Source organism: Amblyomma maculatum, chromosome 8 (genome assembly GCF_055883805.1).
Source record: "Amblyomma maculatum isolate TAMU_Amacu chromosome 8, ASM5588380v1, whole genome shotgun sequence".
NCBI lineage: Eukaryota > Metazoa > Arthropoda > Arachnida > Ixodida > Ixodidae > Amblyomma > Amblyomma maculatum.
In genome coordinates this window covers 125,538,539-125,563,406 of record NC_139351.1, presented here as the reverse complement: position 1 = coordinate 125,563,406, position 24,868 = coordinate 125,538,539, and the positions used below count along the sequence as shown (strand labels likewise).

Sequence of the window (24,868 nt, the reverse complement as noted above, 5' to 3'; positions counted from 1 at the left end):
AGAGCCACACGTGCATGAGGGTTTCGATGACCGCAGTACCATTTTTAGAAGTGAGCAAATTGCGAGAAATGTCTGCTTGCTTAGCTAGTGCTGTCATCTCCTCCGACTTGCAAGTGATGTGTTACAACAGTATCAAACATTATAGCTGCACATCGCGTTTTTGTGAACCTAGATTCAATGAGTTATGTGCATTTCAAGCAGAGCTAAGTTGCCGACACTAAATTTGTAAAACATGCTCTCTGGGTGTGCTGTTATGCTACGAGCACAACAGTCTCCTTTTTTTTTTTTTTTTTGCTCCACTTCCTGTCACTCAAATTAAGCAATTGTATTGATTCGCTTTGCTGCTGGAACAGCACCTGTGCAAGCTTCCATCAGAAGTTTGCTGACTACTGCCACTAAAAATGTGAGTTTTGCGGCCATGCCAGCTTTGGAATTGGGGGCAATTAATGCGCTGTCCCTTCAAGATGTGTTCTCCCTCAAAGGCAGCTAACAACGAATTTAATGAGCTGCAAGTCGTGTTGTGCGCAATGGGCAGCCGGCCAATTTTGCTGTCGAGCTGTTGCACGGGTGAATGCCTAGTTTCAACACCGAGCGGGCAGTGTTATGTCCGGGAGCATTAAAATATCACTGCAGACTCCATGTGCGTAAAGGGTTCCACAACGAAAAGTGGGTGATGAAGTATTTAACACTTGATTAAACTTTATAGATCCCTTCCAATATACTGCGGGGACCTGACAGCAAACCTGGTAGTGCGCGAGCCGACACTCGTCAATGCCACCGGCGACTTCCGTCATGGCGGACGAGGCGGCATGATGCTCGCGCTATCTGGTAGTACAGTTTCCATGAATACCTCCTATAAGATTTTGTTTTCAAGACTGGCCCTCAAATACAGAAAGAAGACCCTATGAGTGGTCCTCAATCATCAACAGCAAACGAAAGTGACGCTGAAGATTATTTGAAGGCCCCCGTAAAATGCAGATAGTTTCATGTCTGAAAACTATTAGCATGAGCTACAGTCACGTAAAAACGCCATAAAGCATCTTATTAAAACATGTGCCACACTAAAGGCAGCAGTTCTATTGGATGCAAGTCTCAGGGGCACAAGAGTTCTGAATGAGTGGTGCGATTGGCACATGCCTTAAGACTTAAATACAGGCGCAAATCAGAATAAATCGTCTTTATGCACAATAAAAAGGTGATTCACCATTCTGTTGAAGGAAACACAAATATCCCACATTAAGCAGCACATTCTGACCGCGTTTCCGCAGCTGTAAATGAAGATGACGGGGTTATATGCAATGCGTTAACCTTATTTACACAGCTCTGCCCTTCGGTTATAAGTAGCAGCGCAAATCTAAAAAGGCAGCTCGCTATTAATTGATTAGCGTCCCATGACTTTAAAACTTGGAACAAGGGACGCAAGTGACGAAATAAATTAATTTGAGAAAACAAAAACAGAAGGACATTAGGTAGCTTTGTACAGGGCGCGACAATGGAAGCCGACGACCAAGCAGACGCCGCAATTGCCGAACGATTCTTCCGACGCCGCGTCGCCACTTGCGCTTGACAGGTGGCGTCAATGTAGGTGACAAGCACGCACCATGACGAGCATGAGGAGAATGAATAGCGGCGCAAACACTTCCGAATAGACAAGGCTGCTCTTCTGCCCCTCGGCCTTGAGGCACAAGAGCAGCTTGAAGAGGAACATGAGCAGCAGTTGCATGAAGCTCCACACAGCCCGAAACGCGCCCGCTTTGTAGACCCCCTCGATGTACTGCCGTATGAACACGATGACGCAAAAGTAGGCGTTCAAGCCGTCGCATATGAACAGAGACACGAACACCGTCCACCAGGACACGTCGAAGGCTCTGTCCAGCTTCAGGACGACCATGACCGAGAACAGGGTGATAGAGACAAGGTGAACGAACATCTCGAACACTGTCATGCCCAGCCACCGGGCCAACTCCTTCAGCTTGAACATGGCGATGAGCCGTCTCTTGGTTCTTCAGCGGAGACAGACGGAGACAATCCTGTACCGTTTCGTAGTAGGCATGCTTCTTCGAAGCGTCGAGTTACCTCGTCGTCACGTTATAAGAGAAAAAATCTGGCGGAAGTGGCGGCCGTGCTTGCATTTCTCGTTCTTTCGCGACGAAGCACATGATTTGCTTATCTTGTTGAGGCGGCTTTGCTTCTGGATTCGGATACATAATCCAGTATCCTAGCCAAGCAGAGTCAGAACTTGGAGCTACAAATGGTAACAAATCTTTCAAACGAAAGAAAAAGTAATGTTGATTCGAATTGACTGTTACCAAAACCTTGCTTATTAACCAAAATCTTGTCTTTAATTTTACAGGCGCAGATCTTAAAAACTCTTACCTCTATTATGACTTTACTTTCGCATTGAAATAAGTAAACAAGCCGGTTTATGTCTGCGCAAGTTGCAGACGGGTACAGACGGCGAGTGGTGGCGTGTTGCCTGCCGCCGTACAACTGGCTGAGTTTACCCGTTTGCAATCACGAGCATGGCAGCGGTGTTATTTCGCCTGATTCCAAGGGACTTCAAGATCGTTCCCCGCGAAGTTCGACACCAGGCATCAAAATGGGTGATCTGCTTACTTATTCTGTCAACGTCTAAAGCTTACGCGACTGCGATGCAGGGATATATGAGCGCAAACGGTGCATGCGCCTGAAGCGATTGACGAGGTATCCGGCGTAACATCTGCTGATTTCGTAGGTAGCTCGTCTCGCACTTTACGGATAATCACGCCACCACAGCCGCGCCGCTTATCGTCCACATTTGTTTTGGCGGGTACGACGGCCTTTTCTTGCGCACGCTAGTTGTATCGGAAAATGACAGACTGGTGATCGAGTTGCCGGCTACTGACGATTTATGGGCAAAAGCTTTCGCGTGCGTATGGCAGCTCTGGGCAGCATCTCACTTGCTGTGAAAGTGCTTTGCTTATATTAAAAAAATGTACTGCTGGCGTGTTGATTCAGTGGTCGAGAGAGTGATTTTTCGTGGTGCATACCGCACGTGTTGATCTTAGTGCTGCCTTTGGAAGGGTGTTCTTTGTTTGTTAAAAACGAAACAAAAAACTTTCGGACAAAACTCAAATGTTGGGCCCGCGTTGTTTCACTAACTTGTGTCAGATAATGTTTGCCGTCAGTCTTTTACTGGCGCGCGAAGTGCATGGCTCGTACTGACCCGACCATTTTGTCCATGTCACTTGAAGATATCAATGAGGCTGTCGCTCGTAGTTTCGACTTCACGTGGCATCGGTTCTAAACTTTGCTGGCAGAGAGCTCATGAATTGTAGGGCTGACCGGACTTGTGACGTGCACCATGGGATGCATACACATCCATACTGTTGATGCTGCTTTTAAATTATGCAAGATTGATGCAAATGTATCAGCCACTTGTCAATACCATGTATGTGTTATATTATGCCTTAGTTAAGAAACTATTCCTGTTTCTTTGTGTTAGCACGAGCAAATAAAGCTAAAGTTGTTCTCTTGCAAGCAACGGGGCATACACCAAGTGAAGAAAACTGTTACTGTAGGCAGTGCAAAGTCAGGCAAGGAGATGAGCTTTGGAAGCTTGATGGGTCCATATTCTCACTCCTCAGGTCATCTGATTGGCTGAACTGCGTAACAAGATGTCAGTTCAACTTCCGGTTCCAGCGTTTCCACCATTCGGATGATTTGACGTCAGGGAAAAACGACACACTCGGAATATGAACCCTAGTTAGGGATACTTCCGGAGGAACAAAACAGGGTTAGTCAGTCCAGTATGAGAGGCCATTGTACTGCTGTGTTTGCTGTTGATGAGGGCAATGATAATCCCAGTGGATGCTATACATTAGTTCCTCTGGAATAGGTTTAGTGCATTTCTGTTTTATATTACCCATGCCACTACTATAGATAGGAGATGGTTGCTGATACGCTGTCACCTCTGCAGCACTCAAGGCGGAGTTTACACACTTCACGAGCAGCGAGCTGTGTCTCACGTCGACCTGCGACGTCGCATGTGCGGGCTCACCTGGCCTCGTCGTCACGTGCTCTGCACACCACTTCGTGGCTTCAAGAAGTTGTGGCATTTAAGCTATCTGACATTGGCGAGGGCATCAGCGAGGTTACAATCAAAGAATGGTAGGTGTCCCCAGCTCAATTTCATTCGAACCACTTTTACTGTGTGTCACTGCAGCTGCATACTACTGGACTCGTATATAACCAAAACACCTTTAGGTTTCATATTCTGAAACAGGATGTGAAAAGTAAACGGAGTTCGAAGGGAATGCTGAGGAACATACCATTCACTTATCATCCTTAGTAAAAATCGATTCGATGGCTCTTTCTGGCTATGTTGATGTTTCTTACAGGAGGAAAAGGCTCCTTAATTGTTGAGAAAATTGCATTTACAAATTGTGGAACACTTAATCACTCAAACATGTCACGAATAGCATAGCCATTTTCCATAGACATGTTGATAAACATGATGATTTCCCATAGACACCCTGTCATAGGTGCCCATAATGTGACTCATTCTCGTAGACGCCGTTGCTTGTGTTGGTTGACAGTTTAACTCCTGATCAACTGCTGGTGCAAGTTGTGAATAGCAGTTGGAATTCAATCAGTCCTGTACTTGTGCGACAATTTGGAGGGCCAAAATTTTTGCCCCTCAAAAACTGCCACCTCACTGAGTGTGACAATGACACAATGCCGGGAAAGTGCCCCAACAGGCTCCTTATACTATCGCATAAAATTTTCCATCACTCATTTCAAACTTGTGACATCTACATCATAAGTTGCCCATGACTGTCGTTTTCAAGTAAACAGTCTCCTAGCCTAGCCTTTAGAATCAAACTAAAATTCTGTGTCGGTGCACCACAGTTACCTAACAAATATTGCTAGCGACGGCGACACCCGTATTTTGTCTTTTGGTCCTTTCTGTTTCCTTTCTTTCATAATTTATGCCTTAATTTGCCCGTTTATTTGCCGATACCTAGGAAAATTTCCATCTGGAAGCTGAATGCTGACGAGAGGTACATGCAGGAATGCAGTAATCTGTTGGCATGGCATGGGGTCAGTGGGGAGTAGAGTGCGGCAAGGAGGTTGTGCTACACTCTTGTAGTGCCATGATGGTACTCTTATTAATTATTTTTGCTTTACTTGAACAAACAACTCTAAAAAGTAGATTTATACAGCATTAAAGTTCATAAAAAAATGTTTTCACATTTTATTTTCATACTGTTGTAAAGTTTAAATGATATAAAGGCTGGCAAAGGCATACTTGCGATAGTTTCATATCACTTCGTCTGCTGTATCTAGAACTAGAGGGTGCTGGCTGTACGCAGCTGTATGAGAGGTACCATCAGGGCTGCGAACACGATTAGCAAAGGAGTGGAGAGGGTTTACATGGGAGTGCCACCGTCGCTTTCGCTCCAGTAGTATTAACTCTATGGCATGGGGCAACCCCATTTTTTTCCTGACCATCCTGTAATATTGCCTTCTAACACTTGTCGCGTATTATCCACTGAAAATAAGCATTGTGTGTGCGTATCAGTGGATATTGCTGATGTGGTTTTGCATGAGCAGGCAGTTTTCACTGATTATTTCTGCCAGGAGAGGCATGATTGCACTTGCCATTGAGGAATGCACTTTCCACGTTTTGTTCTACAAAATTAGCAAAGTATTGCAATTAAACCTTTCTTAATAAATGCAAACTTCCAGTCCTTTTGTTCAGATTAAGGAAACATTATTCATACATGCCAGCTTGGCAGTGCTGGAGAGGAAAGCAAAGGGGAACCCATTTTTTCGCAATGAGACTAACCCAATTCCTTGAACCCACATTGCTGAGGTGATGGGAACAAGGTGTAGCATTGGAAGTGGCTGTCCATAGCGGAAATGTTTTATTGCCATTTCATTCATGCTGTAGCCCGTTATTACAAAGTTGAAGAGGCCCAGCTGTTTTTCTTAGTCATTGCAGCTGAGCATGACTTTAGCTATCACTTGTCAACAACCTTGCCTACCACAGTGCAGATCAAGGACGAAATGGGCGCTTTTAATCTTATGCTGATGTGTGCCAACACCGCTGTGGCCAGCATACTCGTGCGTCTAAAGCCATCACAAACTGGTGCTCGCAGCGGAACGGCTGCCACTCACCCACTTTTACAATGGCCCATACATTCTCGTAAACTGGGCCTGAATTTTAAAAGGATTCATTTCCTCTCGTTTGCAAAATTCTTTCTCCACTGAAGCCTATATGCATGCACCGAGTTCTTTTGATTCCACCAATGTAATCCCCCGCCTCTATACTGAGACTAATCCCTTCATTCATATTTGTGTACTAACCGACCTAATGTTGTGGCATCTTCTCCAGGTATGTCAAACAAGGTGACACAGTGAACCAGTTTGACAGTATCTGTGAAGTGCAGAGCGACAAGGCGTCCGTGACGATAACGAGCCGATATGATGGGCGGATCACGAAGCTGTACCACGACGTTGATGACATGTGCAAGGTCGGCTCACCTCTTGTCGACATCGAGGTGGACGACGACTCGCACAGTGAGCCACTTTTCCAGTTTCTTCCAGATCACTGCATTGTGCTCATTCGTGTGGACTCGCAGGAATTACTAAAAACTGGTTCTGTCACTACTTCTCTATTCAAGGAGGTCTGCACATTGCATTTGCAGTGGGCCTGGCACAGAATGTGCAGTTGGTGCCTTTTTTTCTCTTTATGTTTGGAAGTTGTCATTTCAAGAATTGACTGAATATCAGGCAGCCAACCAAACACATATGCAATCCTGCTTTGTCCTTTTTTTTTTCTTTCGATGCTGCATTTGTGTGCTCATACATCCTCTCTTGCAATGAAGCTGGTTAGGGGTGGAATTTAGCCTTCACTATATAGCAAAGGTCATTCTAGTGCAAGGCATTAAAAGAAATGTTTTTGAATGCCCGACAGTGACATTCCTCAGCCTCTTTGGCAGCACTTGTAGGTCATATGTAGTATGAGCACCCTTTTGGGAGCTGAATTTGTGAGCAGTTGACAGCAGCAGTTTTCTTGCAATTCGGGCTCTAACTCTCCTTGGACTCACTTATGGCCAGGTTCGTCAGATGATGACGAAGTTCAGGACCAGGACATTGGAGCCAAGAGTGATGAGGAGCAATCCTTGGAGTCGGCAGTCGGTGAATCGGGTGGTGCTCTGGGTGACAAAGTGCTCACAACGCCAGCGGTTCGCCGGATCGCTATGGAGAACAATGTGAGTGGAAGGACTCTCTTGCACTTGTTGAATGACTTGATGCTGACTGCAGCAACTATGTAATGCAATGAACGTGACAGCCGGCTGCCAAATATGCAAACCGATGCTATGACTTATTTTCGCTCCCTTGAAAACTTCAGTATGGGTGACTGCAGTGAGATAAAGTCCGCCTGGGCTCTTATATTGAGTTTACAAGTATTTCCACTGTTATTTTGTTCATGTAATGTCTCTGACTGGCTTCAGTATGACTTCTGGGAAAGCTAACAGCATATTTATCAATTGTATCGACCTTAGCCTTTGCAGGGTGCTAGTGTTTTAGTGAATCTCAGTCGGCAGTCTTAAGGAAGTGTTACTTTGCCGTCCGTGTATTCGTCTCGCTGCCTTTGTAGCATTCCAACTGTGCCCCTGTCAGCACTAAATAAGGCTATGCATTATGGTCTTATTGGAGACTGCTCACAGCCACACTGAAGTTAGTGTGAAATTTCACCTTATCTTTGACTTTCAATGACAAGCTTAAGTGTGGTGCTCTCTAATTAAAGCTTTGGCAATTTCAAACTAAAATTAATTTATTTCTGCCTTGCAAAAACATACAGACTGAGGAGCTGTAGAAAAAGCTGCGAGACACAGCTTAACAGCAGTTAAGCAGTGCCGTGGTAGGCACAGACAATTACACAGTGCAGTATGAAATATAAATATAACGATGAACAAAATAACACAGTGACAAAATTAACAATGTCCAACTCAGTGCTATGAGAAAAATTGTAAAGGCACAGAAGAATAAGACATCATATACACTTTCAATATATAGAGATACATTATAAGGGTTTTCTGTCAGTATCAAACAAAGTATGCAAATGGTTGTTCTTGGGTGCCAGTTCTTTGGCAGTTTTTGACAGGGCCAACAAAACATTTAGATTTGCTGTTCAAAATCGTGCAGTATAGTTTCACTAATGCAGAGGGTCAACAGTTACTGTAAAGGTGCAATATGTTGGAACACTCCTCTCTCACTACCCTCTCTCTGTACAGATACGCCTCACAGACGTCCAGGGCACCGGCAAGGACGGCCGCATCTTGAAGGAAGATGTCCTACGTTACATTGAGCTCAAGCAGGCTCCAAGTGGGTCACTGTATTTGGCTCTATGTTTGGGTCGCCCTTGGTTGGGTGAGGTCATGAGGTGACCTGTGGACGTTGTTATGTTGCATTGCAAGAAGCTGGCTTCAGTTCTCATGGGCCCAGAATATTCAGTTCTGTTGTTGCGCACGTTTGGTGCTTTAGATCATTTCTACCTGGCGGGTTCACCACAGGTTACACTATTCAGTGACTTAGTTTCCTCTGAAGAAAAGGAATGTACTCATCTTCTTGTGCAAAGAAAATCACAAAATGTGCAAAGAAATTCAGGTCAAACGTTTGCAGTGCAGAAGTGGCTTATCAAAAATCAAGTAGTGTACAAATTTGGTGCATCTTTATTCACAAATGAATACTGTATTTACTCGCATGATGCTTGCACCCCCCACGTTGGCTGTCAAGAATTTGAATTTTTTTCCTCGCATAATCGTGGCACAACCAAAATTACCACCGCGAGAGCAGTCTGCTAGCAGTAGAAAGCACCATCCTTGAAGTACTACTGAAACTAGCTGGCCTAGTTGTGTGCATGCGCTACCATGCGGCCATAGCGTGCTTGGGTATATTATCATCATAAGTTATGCTCGTTGAGCCGCTTTGTATGTTCCGCCATTCTGAGAGGTGTCTTCATGTCCCGTTGTCATTGTTCCTTCGTTCCGTCCGTGTTACCTGTTTTATTCCACCGTCTGCCATGCTCTTGATGCCACATCGCGATGGGGCGGTACGCAAGCTGTACAGCTGCTTTTAAGCTGAAAGCTGTTGAGTACGTGCTAGAACATGGAAACCGCGCCGCCAACAGACGCTTCTTGGATCAAGACTGATCAAGAGTAGAACTGCATGGTCTGCTGTGAACAATATACCACGAAATGCGGGGAGTGGTGATTAGGCTGCATGTGGCAAATAAAGTGCTTTAGCAATTCGTGCGGTGAGTGACCCTGTACATTTATAACAAAGGTAAGTTTTGCTTGAAAGTAACATTTTGGTTTATATTTGCAATAGCTGGCCTAAGAATCACAATTCTCACCTATTTAAATTTGCTTTTAGCGCTCCAAAACGTTTGCTCGAGAAATTTCCCTGCATAATTATCGCACCCCCTAACTTCGTATCAATTTTCCACGAAAAAAGTGCGAGCATTATGCGAGTAAATACGGTACCATGCTAACTGAGTTCATATTGTAAATGTTTTATGCTAGCCGTGTCAGAAAATCCTAACTTAACTTTTGTTTGCTGCCATGTGCCAAGTTTTTCTCAGCAAGGTAAAGGAAAAGAGAGCATAGCACGTATGGTGGGATGAGGCACCTTTTTCAGGTGATATCCTTGAATTCATATTCATATCTGCTGAACAGATGCATTTGTTTTCAGCTTTCTAGTGGTCTTATCCAATGCTTGAGTCTCTCCACCATTTCAAAACTTGCAAGTGTCGGTGAGCACATTCATTTTTCTGCTAGACTGGCTCACATATGCAGCTAGGTTATGCTAACTTCCCAGTGGGCTTCACTTCAGAGTGTCTCAGCCTATCATTCCAAAAGCAGTTTCATTCGCAGAATATCAGAATGTTAGCATGACCTTGAGCAGTAAAGTCATAATAACAGTAGACAGCGGAGCTGAATCATATATCAACGCCGTGAACCATGCCCCTCTTGTCATTTTCCGATATTTGTGCGCATTTGTTCAGCTGTGAAATTAAATGTTTGTTTTGTTAGTACTAGAGTGCTTGTATAGTAACCTTCATTGTCGTCCTTTCTCTTCCAGTTTTCTTCCTTGCTGGCTTATGTTAACGCTATGCATTGACTAGCCCTGTTCTTCACATTATTGCATTGTCTTCTCATCTCTTTTTCCCTTCATTAGTTGCCTCTGCAAACTAGTCAGGCAGCGATGTATCAGTGTAGAGAAACGTGTAATAATGGTTCTTAGCCATCCACGCAAGCTATACGAATTTGCTGTTCTCCCCTTTTTAGGTTGTCATCAAGCAGTTGATCTTTATGAAAACAAAAAAACGTTCTGAACGTCCAGGTCGCGGTTTGGTGAGGGCGCAGCTGCTCTGCACAGGACCACTCATTTCGCAGCATGGGAAGGGGGTTGAGCCTGATTAGCTGTGCCCTTTACCATAACCATACTTTTGACGATTCGCTGAACTTCTTAATATCCTGCCATGCAGAACCTCCGGAACCGGCAAGGGCCGCAACCCCCGCCGTCACACTGAAACAGGCAGCCCCAAAACCAGCTCCAGCTCCAGCCCCTGCCAAGCCGCTGGTTGTGAAGACCTTGCGAGCCATCGAAGATCGTGTGGAGCCTGTAAAGGGTATTCGCAAGGCCATGGCCAAGACTATGATTCAATCCCTGGTCATACCACACTTTGGCTACTGTGACGAGGTCGATGTGACACGGCTTGTGCAACTACGGCCAATCTTGAGGCCGTTTGCGGACCGCATGGGCGTCCGGCTTTCGTACATGCCCTTCTTTGTGAAAGTGAGTCTGCATTAATTGTGCCTGTCGTTTGAAGCTGTTCATCATTACTTGCAATTGGGAATATGTTATAGGTACATTAAAACCTAGTTAAGGTGTACCACATGTGACCGTGAAAAAGCAGTTGTACACCCTTACTGGAAAGGGCTTAAATATGTAGACTTGGCTAGTTAAGGATGATACCCTAGGTATTCCATTACAAGAGGCACATGCATTCAAAGGCGTTCATTAATGTAGGGCTACAAGAATCTTTTATTTATATCTGCCACCAAGGCAGTCTCGCAGCTGCTAGTGTAGCCTCAAAGGCCCATTACCCGGGTTCCAATGCCCGCTCTGTTAGGCCTCTCATCTGGGCTGGCAGGTGAAGCATGTTTTGTGTGCATACGGTAAGGCTTGGAACTCCCTCACCGTCCTTGTCAGTGTTGCTTGTGGCCGATGACATCTTGCCACTCCAGTATCACGCTTAAGTAGTCTCTGGTGTAATGTCTGTGTCTCTAAATGTGCAAAAGATGGCAGTCCCCAAAAGAGCAGCTCCATACTGCGAAACTTCTGCAGAGAGCCCTTCACAGTGTTCTCACCGGTGGCGGTTGACACTTGGACATTCGCTCAGATGCATCAAGCGCTAGGAAGTGACTTCACTTGGAAAGCACGGGATGTGGAAATCGTGTGATCCATGACAACAGCTATTACATGACAGCACAATGAGATGGGCTGAATCACTTATACAGTGATACTAGTCACCCAGCAATGCGGCAGTGAAATTTAATTGTGATAGGTGGTCATCACTGCTTCACTCGTGCACAATGATAGGTACACCTTTGTGCAAAAGTGGAGAGACCACGCGTTTTGACGAAACTGCACGCCAGCTTTTGCTGGCTGTGAATTGGCTATTTCTAAGTTATGCATAGTGCCCCATACCTGACTAACATACTTGCCATCTTGACCAAGCAAATTTGTCAGGTGCATCTTTTTATACAGAAAAATACTAATTCAAGCGGTTGGCGTGGTCTCTCCACTTTTGCTCAGGGGTGAACATGCTATCCGCGATGGTCACAATAAGCTACAGCATCATATGCAGGCGCAAAATGTGTAAGGCTTTATTGAGGCTGTGTCTGGGATTCCATACCACTGCGCTCTTAGTAGAACTAGTATTTCCTGAATGAGAATGTGTTGATGAGGTTTTAATTTTACCAGTTACAAGTAAGTTGAGGGAGTATGTTTGACTGAACTGAAATGTCAGAGTTATGTGAGTTACGAAAATCCATTTTACAAATTAGAAGCATCAGAGATATTAGGGAAGAAACGATAGTTTGTTCTGTGGCCATGAAGTACAAATAAACATAAAAAGAATAAGAATGCATAACAGTTACCCGTTGCCACCAACATCCACAGCCTGCATGTCTAGCTAAAGTTCCTGTTGTTTCGAGTGTAGAAGTTTAAAATTGTTTCGTTTGTTTATTTTTGCCTCCATTGAGCTGTGGCCACCAAAAAGGGTTCAAACCGGGTCTCCCAACAGGTCTAAAATTCCATTCTCCCTTGCCGGTTTGTTAATGCCTGCAGTAATAGATTGGTGATTTGGTTTCATGCGCAGGCGCTGTCCATATCGCTGTTTGACTATCCAATCCTCAACTCCTTTGTGGACGAAAAGGTTGAGAACATCACAATCAAGGTAAGAAATTCCATTGTTCCTTCTTGCATTGAAGTTGAACCCTTATGCCATTAGCTTCTCTGCTGTCGATTGAGTCCCACCATATGCCTCCTTGAAGAAATACCTATGCCTGCAAAGGCGAAGATGACTAGTATTGTGTCGCGGTTCTTTATAAGAGTATGCGTGTGACATTCAAAGGTGATGGGTTGACTGCACCCGTGCTCCTGTCCTTCTCCACAGGGCTGCCACAATGTGGGCATTGCCATGGATACCCCCCATGGCTTGGTGGTTCCCGTGGTGAAGAATGTTGAGTCCAAGAGTATCCTGGAGATTGCGGGCGATCTCAATCGGCTGCAGAGCCTGGGGGCTGCGGGGCAGTTGCAGCAGGACGACCTCACTGGTGCCACCATCACGCTGTCCAACATTGGCGCGGTAAGTGTCCACACCCTGACAATATACTGGGGCCCCTCCCCTTTCTCCCACTGATCTTCTTTGCTTAACCCCTTTACTGCACCAGATACAGCTATCCTGCCTCATCTCCCTAAGTATTGTTTAACCATTGTCTCCGTATACATGTCTACCCAAGTTTATTGATATTTGCACCAGCATATCTCTAACTCGAGACTGTTCCCAGCTTTTGGCAGCAGCTATTTAAGGAATTGATTTTACGTGCTGAGGCTCTTGTCTCACAGCTAGGCATGTGCATATAGTGAACTTTGTTCAAATAATTCTGAAGTGAAGCAGATATTTTAAACAGAAACAAATAGTTTGTGGCTGCATATGTAGCAGAAGAAAAAGAGGCTTGAAGAGGGTTTTATTAGGGTTGTTCGGAGCAACGACCAGTGACACAAGGCGATCGTGTTGCGAAGCACAATCTCGGGTCCGACCAAGGCAGCTCGAGCTTCCAGTGTGCGCGAAAGCCGATCGGCGAAGAACCCAGCAGCCTTCATCGTCGTTTGTGTCGGCCCAATGTCATCTTCTTTACAGGCTGTTTATTTAATGTCGGTAGTGTACATCAAAATGTTTACTTTGCATAATGCACTGAAATAAAACCTAAAGTTAAAATGAAAGATGCTTGAAAACCTCCGTTCAGCAGTATTCTATCAGCATCACTAAGCGTCGCACTAAGCGTCGTAGTCCCAAGTCATTGCCACAGGATTAATGTGCCACTGCGTCATTAATCATATAGGATCAGCATAAAACCATGTCTGTAATTTCGGATGTGTCATAGCTGTTTGCTCAGTTTTCCCAACTTCACTCCTGTGGCATGCGGTCACTACACTGTACTTTGCATGCCCGTTAAAGAGGTCTAAGTTTTTATAGTGTAATTTTGCTGCTTCAGAACTCTGCATATTGGTATTAGTACACATGGATCACCACGTGAGATTTGCAAGAATTCAATATAAATAGTTTATTATTATTAATAGTTTGTTTCTAGAATGCTTCGGTTTCAGGTTGCTGAACCAGGGATCCAATGTCAGAAGTGAGTGTGAGATTATGTGACGAATACAAAAGCTGCGATATATTCGCTGCATTTTTGTATTAATTCAAACAAAATCATATATCAAGCAACTCCAGAAGCTGGAATGAAAGTGACTAAACGAAGACCTAGTTTTTGTGGGCCTCGCGTGATCCCGTACTCACTTGTGACGTCACAACTACCGTTCGACAACCTGGAACGAAAGCTGTGCGACAGAAGTGCAGTTATAAATTTTTTACTTCACCTAGCGAATTTTGCACGGTGACCTGTGTTTACCAATTTCTTACGCATAATTCTAAAGCACAAATTCACTGAGAAATATTTTGATTTCTCCACCCCTTGAAGCGTAGAGTATATTTACAAAGGCTCTTCATAAATGGTGCTTTGAGTAAACTGCCGCTTATTTAATGCGATCTACACCGACCATTCATCATATTGCACTGTGGGCACAACTATGGATCTCAATAAAACATCTAGGAGTTCCACTCTTTAGAGATCTGGCACATTTCGCGAACTGCCACAGGTGTTCTGACACGAAGAATGCCTACCTGAGATGTGTGGTTTAATGTAGCCATTGGGAGTAGGGGTTCATGGCTGCTAGCCTGCATTCTTCACTTGAATTTATTCATTCTCACCTGTAGATTTCTTGGGGCATTCGATGAGTCTTCACTTTTTCATTTGCCTTTTGCTTGAATAGGATGTCTATCTAGACTCTCTACCTTCAATGCTGTCTTTGTCGTCCCTTTCTCTTCTTTTTCAGGTTGGCGGAACGTATGCCAAGCCGGTCATTGCTAGACCAATGGTGTGCATTGGTGCAATTGGAATGATTCAGGTGCGTCTGGGTGGAATTTTCCTTATTTTATTTTTTTTTCCACTTATGCGCAATTGGCCTACCAAGTTCACCCATGGTGCCACTGTGAAAGGTTCTATGGCACTGCTGTCAAATTGTTAGTATCAGTACAGTGAAAGCTCATTAATTCAGAAAATCGGATAATGCGACTTTCGTGCCCAGTCTCCACAATTATATACGGAGTCTATGGGACGAAACTCTTGTTAATTCCAGACGGATTTGACCGCACATCGGATAATTCGGAGAATTTCGGGCAGGTACTGAGGTTTATAAGGCAGTTGCACAAAAGTGACACCCGAACGCATCAGTGCCATGGACATCAATTAACTTGGCTCGGCTTGGGGCTGGATGGGCGCTTCTTATTTTTTCATGTGTTGGGTTCATTGCTGTCGGTGCACTGCATCCTTGCATGCTGTTTTATTGAGGATCGCAAGATTTAGTGGGGCTCATTAGTCAAACATTGCTTAAACTATGATGAAATTGCCAGTGGCATACTGCACGGTGAAAATTCTGAGTAGGAATAGGGGCCACAGTGGAGCAGCCCTGGCCCTCTCACACTGTGAAGGAAGCTACGGAGGCCTTCATTGTGTTGGAAGAATTTCGTTAGGACACTGTAGACAGCATGCAAGCTGCTGAGCAACTGGAAGGACCTAGAAAAATAGTATCCATGTGGGTTTCTGTGAGAAAGGAGCCAAGCATCCTCAATTATTTTGTGTAGTAAGGGTTTGTTAATGAAAGTTATGGATCTTTTTTTTTGGTCCACTCGGTAATTTGGACATTTGGTTCATTCGGACGTATCTTACGGTCGCTATAGACCCAAATTAACGAGGTTTGACTGTATTGAAGTGACTCAATTTGGTGATTGATTCAAACTTTGCGCTACTAGAGGTGTTTGAATTGTCAGAAGTGAACCTAACATGATCTGGAGGTATGATATGCTTTGGGGATATGTATTCATACAAATAGTATTTTGGAATTATTTGCTCTACACAGAGTAGGTGAAAGTATTAGAATAACGTAAAATATTGGCTACCGATATGTTTACTCAACCAGCACACAGAAGAAGGTACAAGGCATATGAAGTGGTTTCCCGGTTGAGAAAAACTGGGCTAATATCATATTATCTACTAGTTACAGCAAAAGCTTTCAGAAAAGTTATCGCAGCAGATTTAGCTGATGGCAATAATAGAAATGGTTGCCTGCTTTTAAGTGAGAACTTCTCAGCATTGATGATTGTTCGCAGTTTCATCATACTATACTGCGTTCCCACTGTCAGGAATGCCAAAGTAGAACTGCCTTGAGATGGTAAGGCCTTCCACAATAACAATGCAGCCGCCACGGAATTGGTGGCATCCATTTTATGAGGCTTCGGCACACAAACTGCAAGCATGGAGACTAATAATAATAATAATAATAGTAATAGTAAGGAAAGGCGCAGTATCTGTCACACTTGTTCTGTGGACACCTGAGCCTCCCTGTAAGGGAAGGGAGGAAGGTGGGAGTGAAAGTGGAAAGAGAGAAAGGGGTTCCATAGTGGAGAGGCATAGTGTACTGACTACCAGTCCTCTCGTTTCTACAGTGGTTCCTTATAATGTTTGTTTCTCTTGCTTTGCCACGGTGACTCGGTAGTTAAGGCACCTGACTACTGTATTGGAGTACCTTGGTTCGAACCTGACTGCCTCCGGTTGCGTTCCGGTAGAGGCAGAACAGAAGCATCCATGTTCTGTGCGATATCGGTGCACGTTAAAAATCCCAGGCAGTCAAAATTACTCCGTAGCCCTCCACTACAACAACTCTTTCTCCCTTTCCACTTTCACTCCCACATTCCTTCCTTCCCTATGCTGCAGTTCAGGTTTCCACATTGAAAGTGTGACAGATGCTGTGTCTTTCCTTTCTTACAAACCCATTTACTTCTGTTTTTTAATTTTCTCATGCTCCTTAGTGGTTCATTATTATGATAGATGGGGCAGTTATAGGGCCTCCTGCCTTGTCACTTGCTTGTGATGCGATTGTATAGTAGCAATACACTAACCAAATTTGTGTGTGTGTGTGCGTGCACACGTGCGTGTGTGTGTTCATACGTGCTTTCTATTTTGAATAGTGGAGAATGTGTAGCACATGACGTGCGCTGTCTGACCTTTGCGCTATGTCATTTTTCTGTTTTCCTCTCTAGAAGTGGTTGCAATGATTGAGTGCTCAGCTATTGTTGTCCTGTAGCAACTGAATGTGGAATGCCTTATTTCCACAGAAACTGCCCCGATTTGATGCTGAGGACAACCTAATCAAGGCCCACATCATGCAAGTGAGCTGGTCAGCCGACCACAGAGTCATCGACGGGGCAACTATGTCGCGCTTCTCGAACTTGTGGAAGACGTACCTGGAGACGCCCGCTGTCATGTTGGTTCACCTCAAGTAGACATTGCCGTCGAGTACACGTGTACAATCTACAGATACCTGCAGTGTCGAGGAACAACCATTGCAGCTCTGTGCATCCCGTCATCGCCTGAGCGGTGTTAGCAGACAGCAACTGGTTTTAAGTTGCAGCCATCATTGCAAGGATGCCGGGCTGCTTGTGAATGCGGCCCGTTGTAATGTGTCTTCTTTGAGTGCAACTTTATGGAAGCCGAGGCACTATACCCTCTACTAAGGACAGAGCCGCAGATGACAGTGGCCGAGTGTTGTGTTCAATGGGCAGCAAAGGCTGGTAATGGAAAGTCTTTCAAGTCTCAAAGATGGTGGTTTTAGGAGTAATTTACAACAGTAACAGGGGCACAAAAGCAGTCTGATTGCTTGTTGTGCCCTGTAGGCTGTTGCCATTGTGCTTATTGATGATTCTTCAAACTGGCTAAACACAGCAGCTTTCTAAAGTGCGTTAATTTTTATTGTGTGGCTGTAAGGACAAAAACATTGCTGTTTTATTTTGCGAAGATGAAGCTAGATGGATAGTACACAAGAAATATGGAACTGCTCATGTGAGGACATTAATTTTGTGGCCCAATACTTGCTTTTGCTAGTGCTCTGTTTTGAGTAATTTATGATGTGTTATTCAGAATTAGAGTTTTTCCAAGATGCAGTACTTCTTTGTTATAAGATGCTGAGTATCTACGACACGTGTAATCATTTGGACGCCCCATTTGGTTCTGAGCAGGTCGGCAAAGAGATCTGTTGACTGGTACGCACTTCTCCAGTGGGTGATTTCCGCGGGTCTTGTATTCCCACACTTCCCAGCATATGTCGGCATTACCAGCTTTGACAAAGCGACAAGGTACAAAAGTCGTCACTTTTGCAAGGTCGTCTCCACAGTGCGTATTGTGCCAAGTGCAAGAGGTGTTGCTCGCAGCTATTTGAAGTTGAAATACAGCTGTGGAGACATCAGATTGAGAGTGTTTTCTTACCACAACATACCGCTTGAGGACGCATCAACTCACCTGCATTGGATGAGTAGATTTGAGAACTATTTTTTGCCTATTTAAGGATGTAGATGCTCAGTTATAAATATATAGAAATGTCCAGCAGTTTTAAGCCCAAAAGACATAACCTTGGTTTCTCTACTGAATTGCTTGCTGGCATGGCACTGATGGTCCTTGCAAATGTTCTGTTTGAGAATTAAATAGGACGCTCTTGTTATACATGTAATATTTTTCTGTATTTTGGCAATGCCAGTGCCCCCAGTTTGCATAAAAATTATGTTATATTAAAGCTTCAGCCTTTCTTCACTTCAGAAATTATGCAGGCTGCTATGTGTACATTAACGCACTTCTCTCAACTTGAGCTCCGGAGTTCTTTTTGTTGCTTTTAGTGTATATGCTACATTTCTTGTTTGAGAGATGGGAAAGCTGTTCTAGTTTAGCTCAGTTAAAAATCTGAATATGTGTTGCTTTTTCAGCAAAACTGTTGTTGCATATATTGTTCCTTATATATATATCACATGGGAAGATTACCTCAGTGTGTGTATTGCAGTCAAGCAAAGTGCACCACATCTAAAGTCTGTTTATGCAACACTGTTTCATGTAAGGCATGATTTTTTAGTTTTATTACCGTGGAAGAGCATTACAGGCCTATGATCTCTGGCTGAGGTCATTATGTTACATACTATTATGCTTAGTAACCATCCTTTGTTTACACCAGATAAAGAGGTTAGTGTTCAAGCAAATAGCAAGATATTAAACAGCACTGACCAAACCAATTGATCAACAATCTGTACTAAATACTAGCTGCACGGATGCTAGCAGCATGTTTTGTTCTAGTGACGGTTGGCTGGGCACAATGTCTTGGACGCAAGGACTCTTAAGCTGAGTGATGCGGGCAGTCAGACTTGTGATAACCATGTTTGCTTTGTACAGTTTTTACTTTGTTTGCGCTCTACCTTTTTTCATCGGTGTCAACTGTGGGGGTCCTGCTGTGATCACGGGTTTACACTGCATTCCTTTTTCCCTGCAAAACTGAACCTCACCATATGCTTGAGAATGAATGGGGGTTGCCATCTTATCGCGCCGAAAAACGCTGCTAATAGGCCTTTTGGCAACCATGGTATGAATAAACGTTGTGACCGCCGCTTGAAACAGCAAGTCACTGGATGCGTTTTCCACAGGCTCCACGCTTCAAGCAGGAGCACTAAATGAGTACCTTATTCCAAATGAAATCGTACTGTACAGGTCAACAGAAAAGAAAACTGATTTCTGCTCTCATCAGTATTTTTTTGCAGTCGAAGAGTCACCTGTTGACGTAATTTAGAAATGTGAAATCAGGAGTTTGAGCTTTCCTTGGCAATTTTGTGTTTGACACCTCTGCTCGTGCGCTTGTACCTTGAGCAGCTTTTGTGATGCCTGTCAGAAAGACTCACTCCATTGCTTTTTTGTGCTGATTCAGGTATTAGTATTAGTACATTGATGCCGGCTTCCTGGCCTCCCCAAATAAAGCATTTTGTCCGATTAATACAGTAGGAAAGGAAACTTAACATCAACGAGGCTGGCTCTCAAAAGAGAGGCCTTAATATTTCTGGCTAGAACGGGAGATGACTGGGAAAAAAAGAAAAAAGATTTCAATGGGTGTCAGAACAACTACACTCATCTCTCTTTATTGGCTCGTCAGCAGATGTGCCAATTTAACACGACACCAGTTTATTGCAAAAGTGACTTCCATTCATAATGCCTTACATCACAGCTGGTGCTGTTGTAGAGAAAACAGAAGCAGTGGAACGGGGCACATGCGCTACAGTTAGGCTTCGAAGGAAAAATAATAAAAAAACAGTAGAAATGACAAAGGAGCAGGAACGGAAGCTACGAAACCACCTCTGGGCTCCTGATGATGAAAAGCCTAAAAGCGACCCTTTTGATGATTGCCGACCCAACAGGTAGCTGCAAAGAGTCACCGAGACCGATGTCACTGTTTCCAGCCTCACGGAACATGACGGGCACGGTGAAGTACACAGGACCGCTCTTTCCGATCGCTAACGTCTCTTTGTCACTCAGGGAAACAATGAAAAGAGCAAGCTTAGCAAAAAAATTGCGCAAATAAAATAAACAAATTCTTCCATAAGAGAGGGGACGTGCCGAAGAACCGCTGAGCCCAGAAGACCGAGGTCGGTCATTTAGCTGCTACAACCCTGCCAATCATTTTTTTTTTTGTTCCTCCGTCGGCTGGCATTGGCAGCAGCAGTGGCGACGAAGGCACATTGTTAACGATCACCCGTATCTTGCAGGAATACCATTCTGAAAATCTTTGCCGGCCATCTGACGCCTGTTTTCCCGTCGACCTGCGTTATCATCGGACACACAGCCACTGCAGTGGAGCGCAGCTGTACTCAGCTGTGCCTGAAGAAGCATCCTCATTGGCTACTCACAGGGACGTCACAGCAACGGATACTATAAAATTCATCAATGGCAACCAGACATCGCATTGGCAGCAGCAGTGGCGGCGAAGGCACATTGTTAACAATCACCCGTATCTTGCAAGTTAGTTCCTGGTTACGTTCTGTCTGTTATAATTATTTATTTTAGGCGTGCCCGGAACACTGCTGCTGCCGAATGCTGATTTCCTCTTCGGTGTTTTATGTCTGTTTTTAAGTGAAATCCTAGTTTTGTGCATGTTTTCCTATTCATAAACTGTACTGACGACACACGTGCGTAAAGCCGACTGTCTAAAATGTCCAGAGAGCTTGTGAAACTTTTCGATGATTTCAAACAGGAACTAAAGCAGGAATTCAAGAAATTCAAAGAAGGATTGGAACGAGAGCTAAGAAAAGGAAAAGATATCCGAGAAATTAAGTCTAGTTTGACATACATAAATGAAAGCTATGAAGAAATGAAAACTTCGGTTACGACCGTCGGAAGGGAAAATGAAGAGCTCAAGAACTGTGTAACTCGTTTGCAGGAGGAACGCGACGCCCTGCGCTCGCAGTTGAAGGATCATGAAATACGGCTAGGCCAAAATGAGCAGCAATCCCGATGTTCTAACATCGAAATATCTGCTGTACCACTGACTGTGGATGAAGACGTAGTAGAAATAACTAGGCAACTTGGCGCGGTTGTTGGCGTTCCTCTTGAAAACTCGGATATTCAAGCATGCAACCGTGTCCGAACCGCCGGTAACACCACTGCTCTAAACATTGTCGTCCAGTTTGCGCACCGGGCGAAACGAGATGCTTTTCCTTACAACCTTACAACACAGAATTTGGGACTCACGCCAAAGGCATCCATCTTTATGAGTGAGCACCTTTCGCCAGCAACAAAGCGGCTGTTTGGCGCGGCTAACAAGAAAAGAAAAGCAGTTGGCTGGAAATATCTGTGGACACAGCATGGAAAAATTAATGCCCGACAAGCAGATGCTTCGACCGTCATCCGCATCGGGCACACTGATGACCTGGCTAAAATAATTTAGCTATGCTAGCAGTCGTACTTTTTTTCATGGTTGTTCAGCCATGTGAAGTTAAAACTTCAGATAAAGAAAAACACACGGCTTTATCTTTCATCAGAATATGCGATCTGTGGCAAACAAGGAAGAAGAACTGGCGCTCATACTTGAGATGTTTCGCGTAACATTGTCTATTATCATGCTCACCAGACATGGTATACTAAGGAATCACATGTGTTCAGTCCGCCTGGTTATCAGTCCTTTTGTCGAAATCGCACAGCTAGTCGATGGGGTGGTGTCTCTATTTTTGTCAAAGAGAAAATTATATGTGAGGAAGTCAGTCAATTTTGTGCAGTCGCTATAGATTATGAAGTGCTTACTTTGCGCTCCGAAAAAAGTATTTTCTGTGTTGTATACCTTTCTTGAAAACTTATTTGGCTATGTGATAGACAATAACTTAGATTTTTATTTGGGCGGAGACATGAATATGCTTGTACAGACCAATGCCCGAAAAAAGCTCTTTGATGTTATGAATTCAAACGGCTTTCGGAATGTTATATAAGAACCTACTCGCATAACTCCTAATAGTTCCTCATTACTGGATGTACTTATAACAAATATTAACTCAGACCTAACAACTGCGAATGCTGTATGCACTGGCCTCGGTGACCTCTATGGAAGTTTTGTTAGTCAGAAAATCTCATGTAGTAACTAAGAACGCCCAAAGACCTAGACATATAAAAGAAATAACTCCTGCCACTTTAGAGTCGTTTCGTCGTGCTGTTAGTAACCAAGACTGGAACCCTGTCTACAGTGCACAAGATACAGCATACTGTAAGTTCATTGACCTGTTCGAAGCCCTATATGATGCAAACTTTCCATTGCTGCCAAGAAGGAAACCAAAAAGGGCTCGGAAGCCTTGGTTAGTGCGGGAATTACTGAAAGTGATCAAGCATAAACATGCCCTGTATGCAAAGTTTATAAAAGACAAAGACAAGCACTCTCTATCTGAATTTAAGGAATACCGAAACAAGCTTATATCAAGACTACGTGCAGCAAAGAACTCATATTTTGCAGATCTATTTTCTGATAATAGCATAAAACGTTCCGATGTACTTTGGCGAAAACTAAACACGCTATTGCATTCTGGTGCACAAGGGACCATACCAGACATGTTTATACATGAAGGAATGCGGTTAAATGGCCGCCCGTTGGCTGACGCTTTAAACAGCTTTTTTGTGCGGCAAGGCAATGAGTGTGATAAATCTACTAAGAACGACACATGTGGTGCGGAACGTTTTCTTTCTCGGGCCAGAATAAGCGATTCGCTCTTTATCTCCCCAACTGACTACGCGGAAGTATCCTTCTGTATCGGCTATTAAAAATAGTAAATCTGAGGACGTATGTGGCATGCAGGTGCTCCGTGTGAAGTATGTGCTTGACACAATTTGTCCCGTTATCACCTACATATATAACATAATCTTATCTACAGATGTGTTTCCGCAGGCAATGCAGACTGCACGTGTAGTACCTGTATTTAAATCTGGGGATCAGAGACTTTTTGCTAACTATCGGCCAATCTCAATATTACCTGTATTTTCAAAAGGCATAGAAAGAATATTGCACATCAGAATTCTATCATTTCTGTCCCGTCATAATCTTCTTCTTGATTACCAGCATGGCTTCAGGAAGCATAGATCAACCGAAACGGCCCTCTTAACACAGAAGGAAATCACAATTGAAGCATTTAGCAAGAAACAGATTGTGTTGGGCATTTATGTTGATTTTTCAAAGGCATTTGATCTTGTCAACCACACTATCCTTCTTTTAAAGTTGCACAGATATGGCATTCGTGGAATACCCTATGTGCTACTTAAATCTTATCACAATATGTTGAATTAAATAATATTAAATCCTCATTACAATCAGTTCACGTCAGCGTACCACAGGGTAGTATTCTTGGACCACTGTTATTCCTTATTTACATTAAAGATATAGCGCACTGTACACAGGATGTAAAGTTTAATTCCTATGCGGATGATACCACAATTTTCGTAACCGGCAGCACTGAGGTCGATGTAGAGGAACGCGCTAATATGGCACTTCAGGACTTCAACGTATGGGTCAAAGCAAATCACTTAAAAATAAATACTAGGAAAACAAAAGGGGTGTTATACATGGCTAAAGGGAAGGAATTATCATATGACATAAACATACGCTTAGAAGCAGTTGAAATTGTTCGCTCTATCAAAGTACTCTGAGTAATATTTTCAAGACACCTTACATGGAACGACCACACAGATTATGTACAATCTAAGGTTGCATCAGCCGTTGGCGCCATTGCCAGACTGAGATTCATGCTGCCTCCTAAAATAAAACTCTTGTTATATAACACGCTAGTGCTGTCACTATTGCAATACTGTAGCTTAGTCTGGTGTACCACAGGGATAACCAACCTATCTAAATTACTTTTATTGCAGAAAAGAGCATTACGGTATGTTGCTGGCATGCCTTATTACCATCCATCCAAAGAACTTTTTCGGAAGTATAATGTTCTGTCAGTGTTCTCCTTCTTTGATTACAGGATCGTATTAACTTATAAATATTTATACTTTATATTCTTATATTCTTTATATTTATAAATATTTAACTTATAATATTTATTCGCGTGCATGCGATTCAGTCTTAAAAATGCTTAACTTTGTTCATTAACATCTAATCTCTAAATATCTCAAACCGTTTTTCTCTAGGTGCAAAAGTTTTTGCACAATTTTGCATTTTCTGAGACAAGTAGAGCTGAAAAGCCGTTTCCTACCTTTGCGTTTTTCTTTACAGCTGAAACTTTTTTGCAGCAATTTATAAACCAAATGCACCATTCGAAAACAGAAAAAATAAGCTTTACAAAGATATTAGAGCCACATTTATAAACCAAACGAGTGAGGCACAGTAGGCGTATGAATATAACCAAAAATGTCGTCTCTTCACCGCTGGAGTGGGACCGCCATCTTAACACCAGGAAGGGAGGTTTGAAGACACCCTGTTGCCACAGCATAAAACAATTTTTCAAGCTCTTATTCTAACAGCTTCAGCAACGGCAGACGTCCTTTACTTCTTAGAGGAGCTGTCCTATCTTGGTAAACAAAACCAGTGAGGAGCGTGGCATGCTGTGTGACTGCTTTGTGTATGCCCA

The 24,868-nt window shown here is 43.6% G+C and overlaps 2 protein-coding genes across 2 annotated transcripts; one reads left to right on the top strand and one right to left on the bottom strand.

Annotated features, from left to right (window-relative positions):
• Positions 1-1,162: 1,162 nt before the first annotated feature.
• On the bottom strand, positions 1,163-2,212 carry LOC146182489 (transmembrane protein 203). The gene has a single exon (XM_084577618.1). It carries the CDS (start codon positions 1,979-1,981, stop codon positions 1,577-1,579), a length of 405 nt encoding a protein of 134 aa, XP_084433744.1. The 5' UTR covers positions 1,982-2,212; the 3' UTR covers positions 1,163-1,576.
• A 49-nt stretch (positions 2,213-2,261) lies between these two features.
• Positions 2,262-19,388, top strand: Dbct (Dihydrolipoamide branched chain transacylase E2). Its single transcript, XM_084577617.1, has 10 exons — positions 2,262-2,603; positions 3,959-4,149; positions 6,380-6,564; positions 7,105-7,259; positions 8,286-8,376; positions 10,541-10,851; positions 12,440-12,517; positions 12,737-12,928; positions 14,737-14,808; positions 17,075-19,388. The coding sequence occupies exons 1-10, from the start codon at positions 2,523-2,525 to the stop codon at positions 17,240-17,242; spliced, it is 1,524 nt and encodes a 507-aa protein (XP_084433743.1). The 5' UTR covers positions 2,262-2,522; the 3' UTR covers positions 17,243-19,388.
• Positions 19,389-24,868: the final 5,480 nt, after the last annotated feature.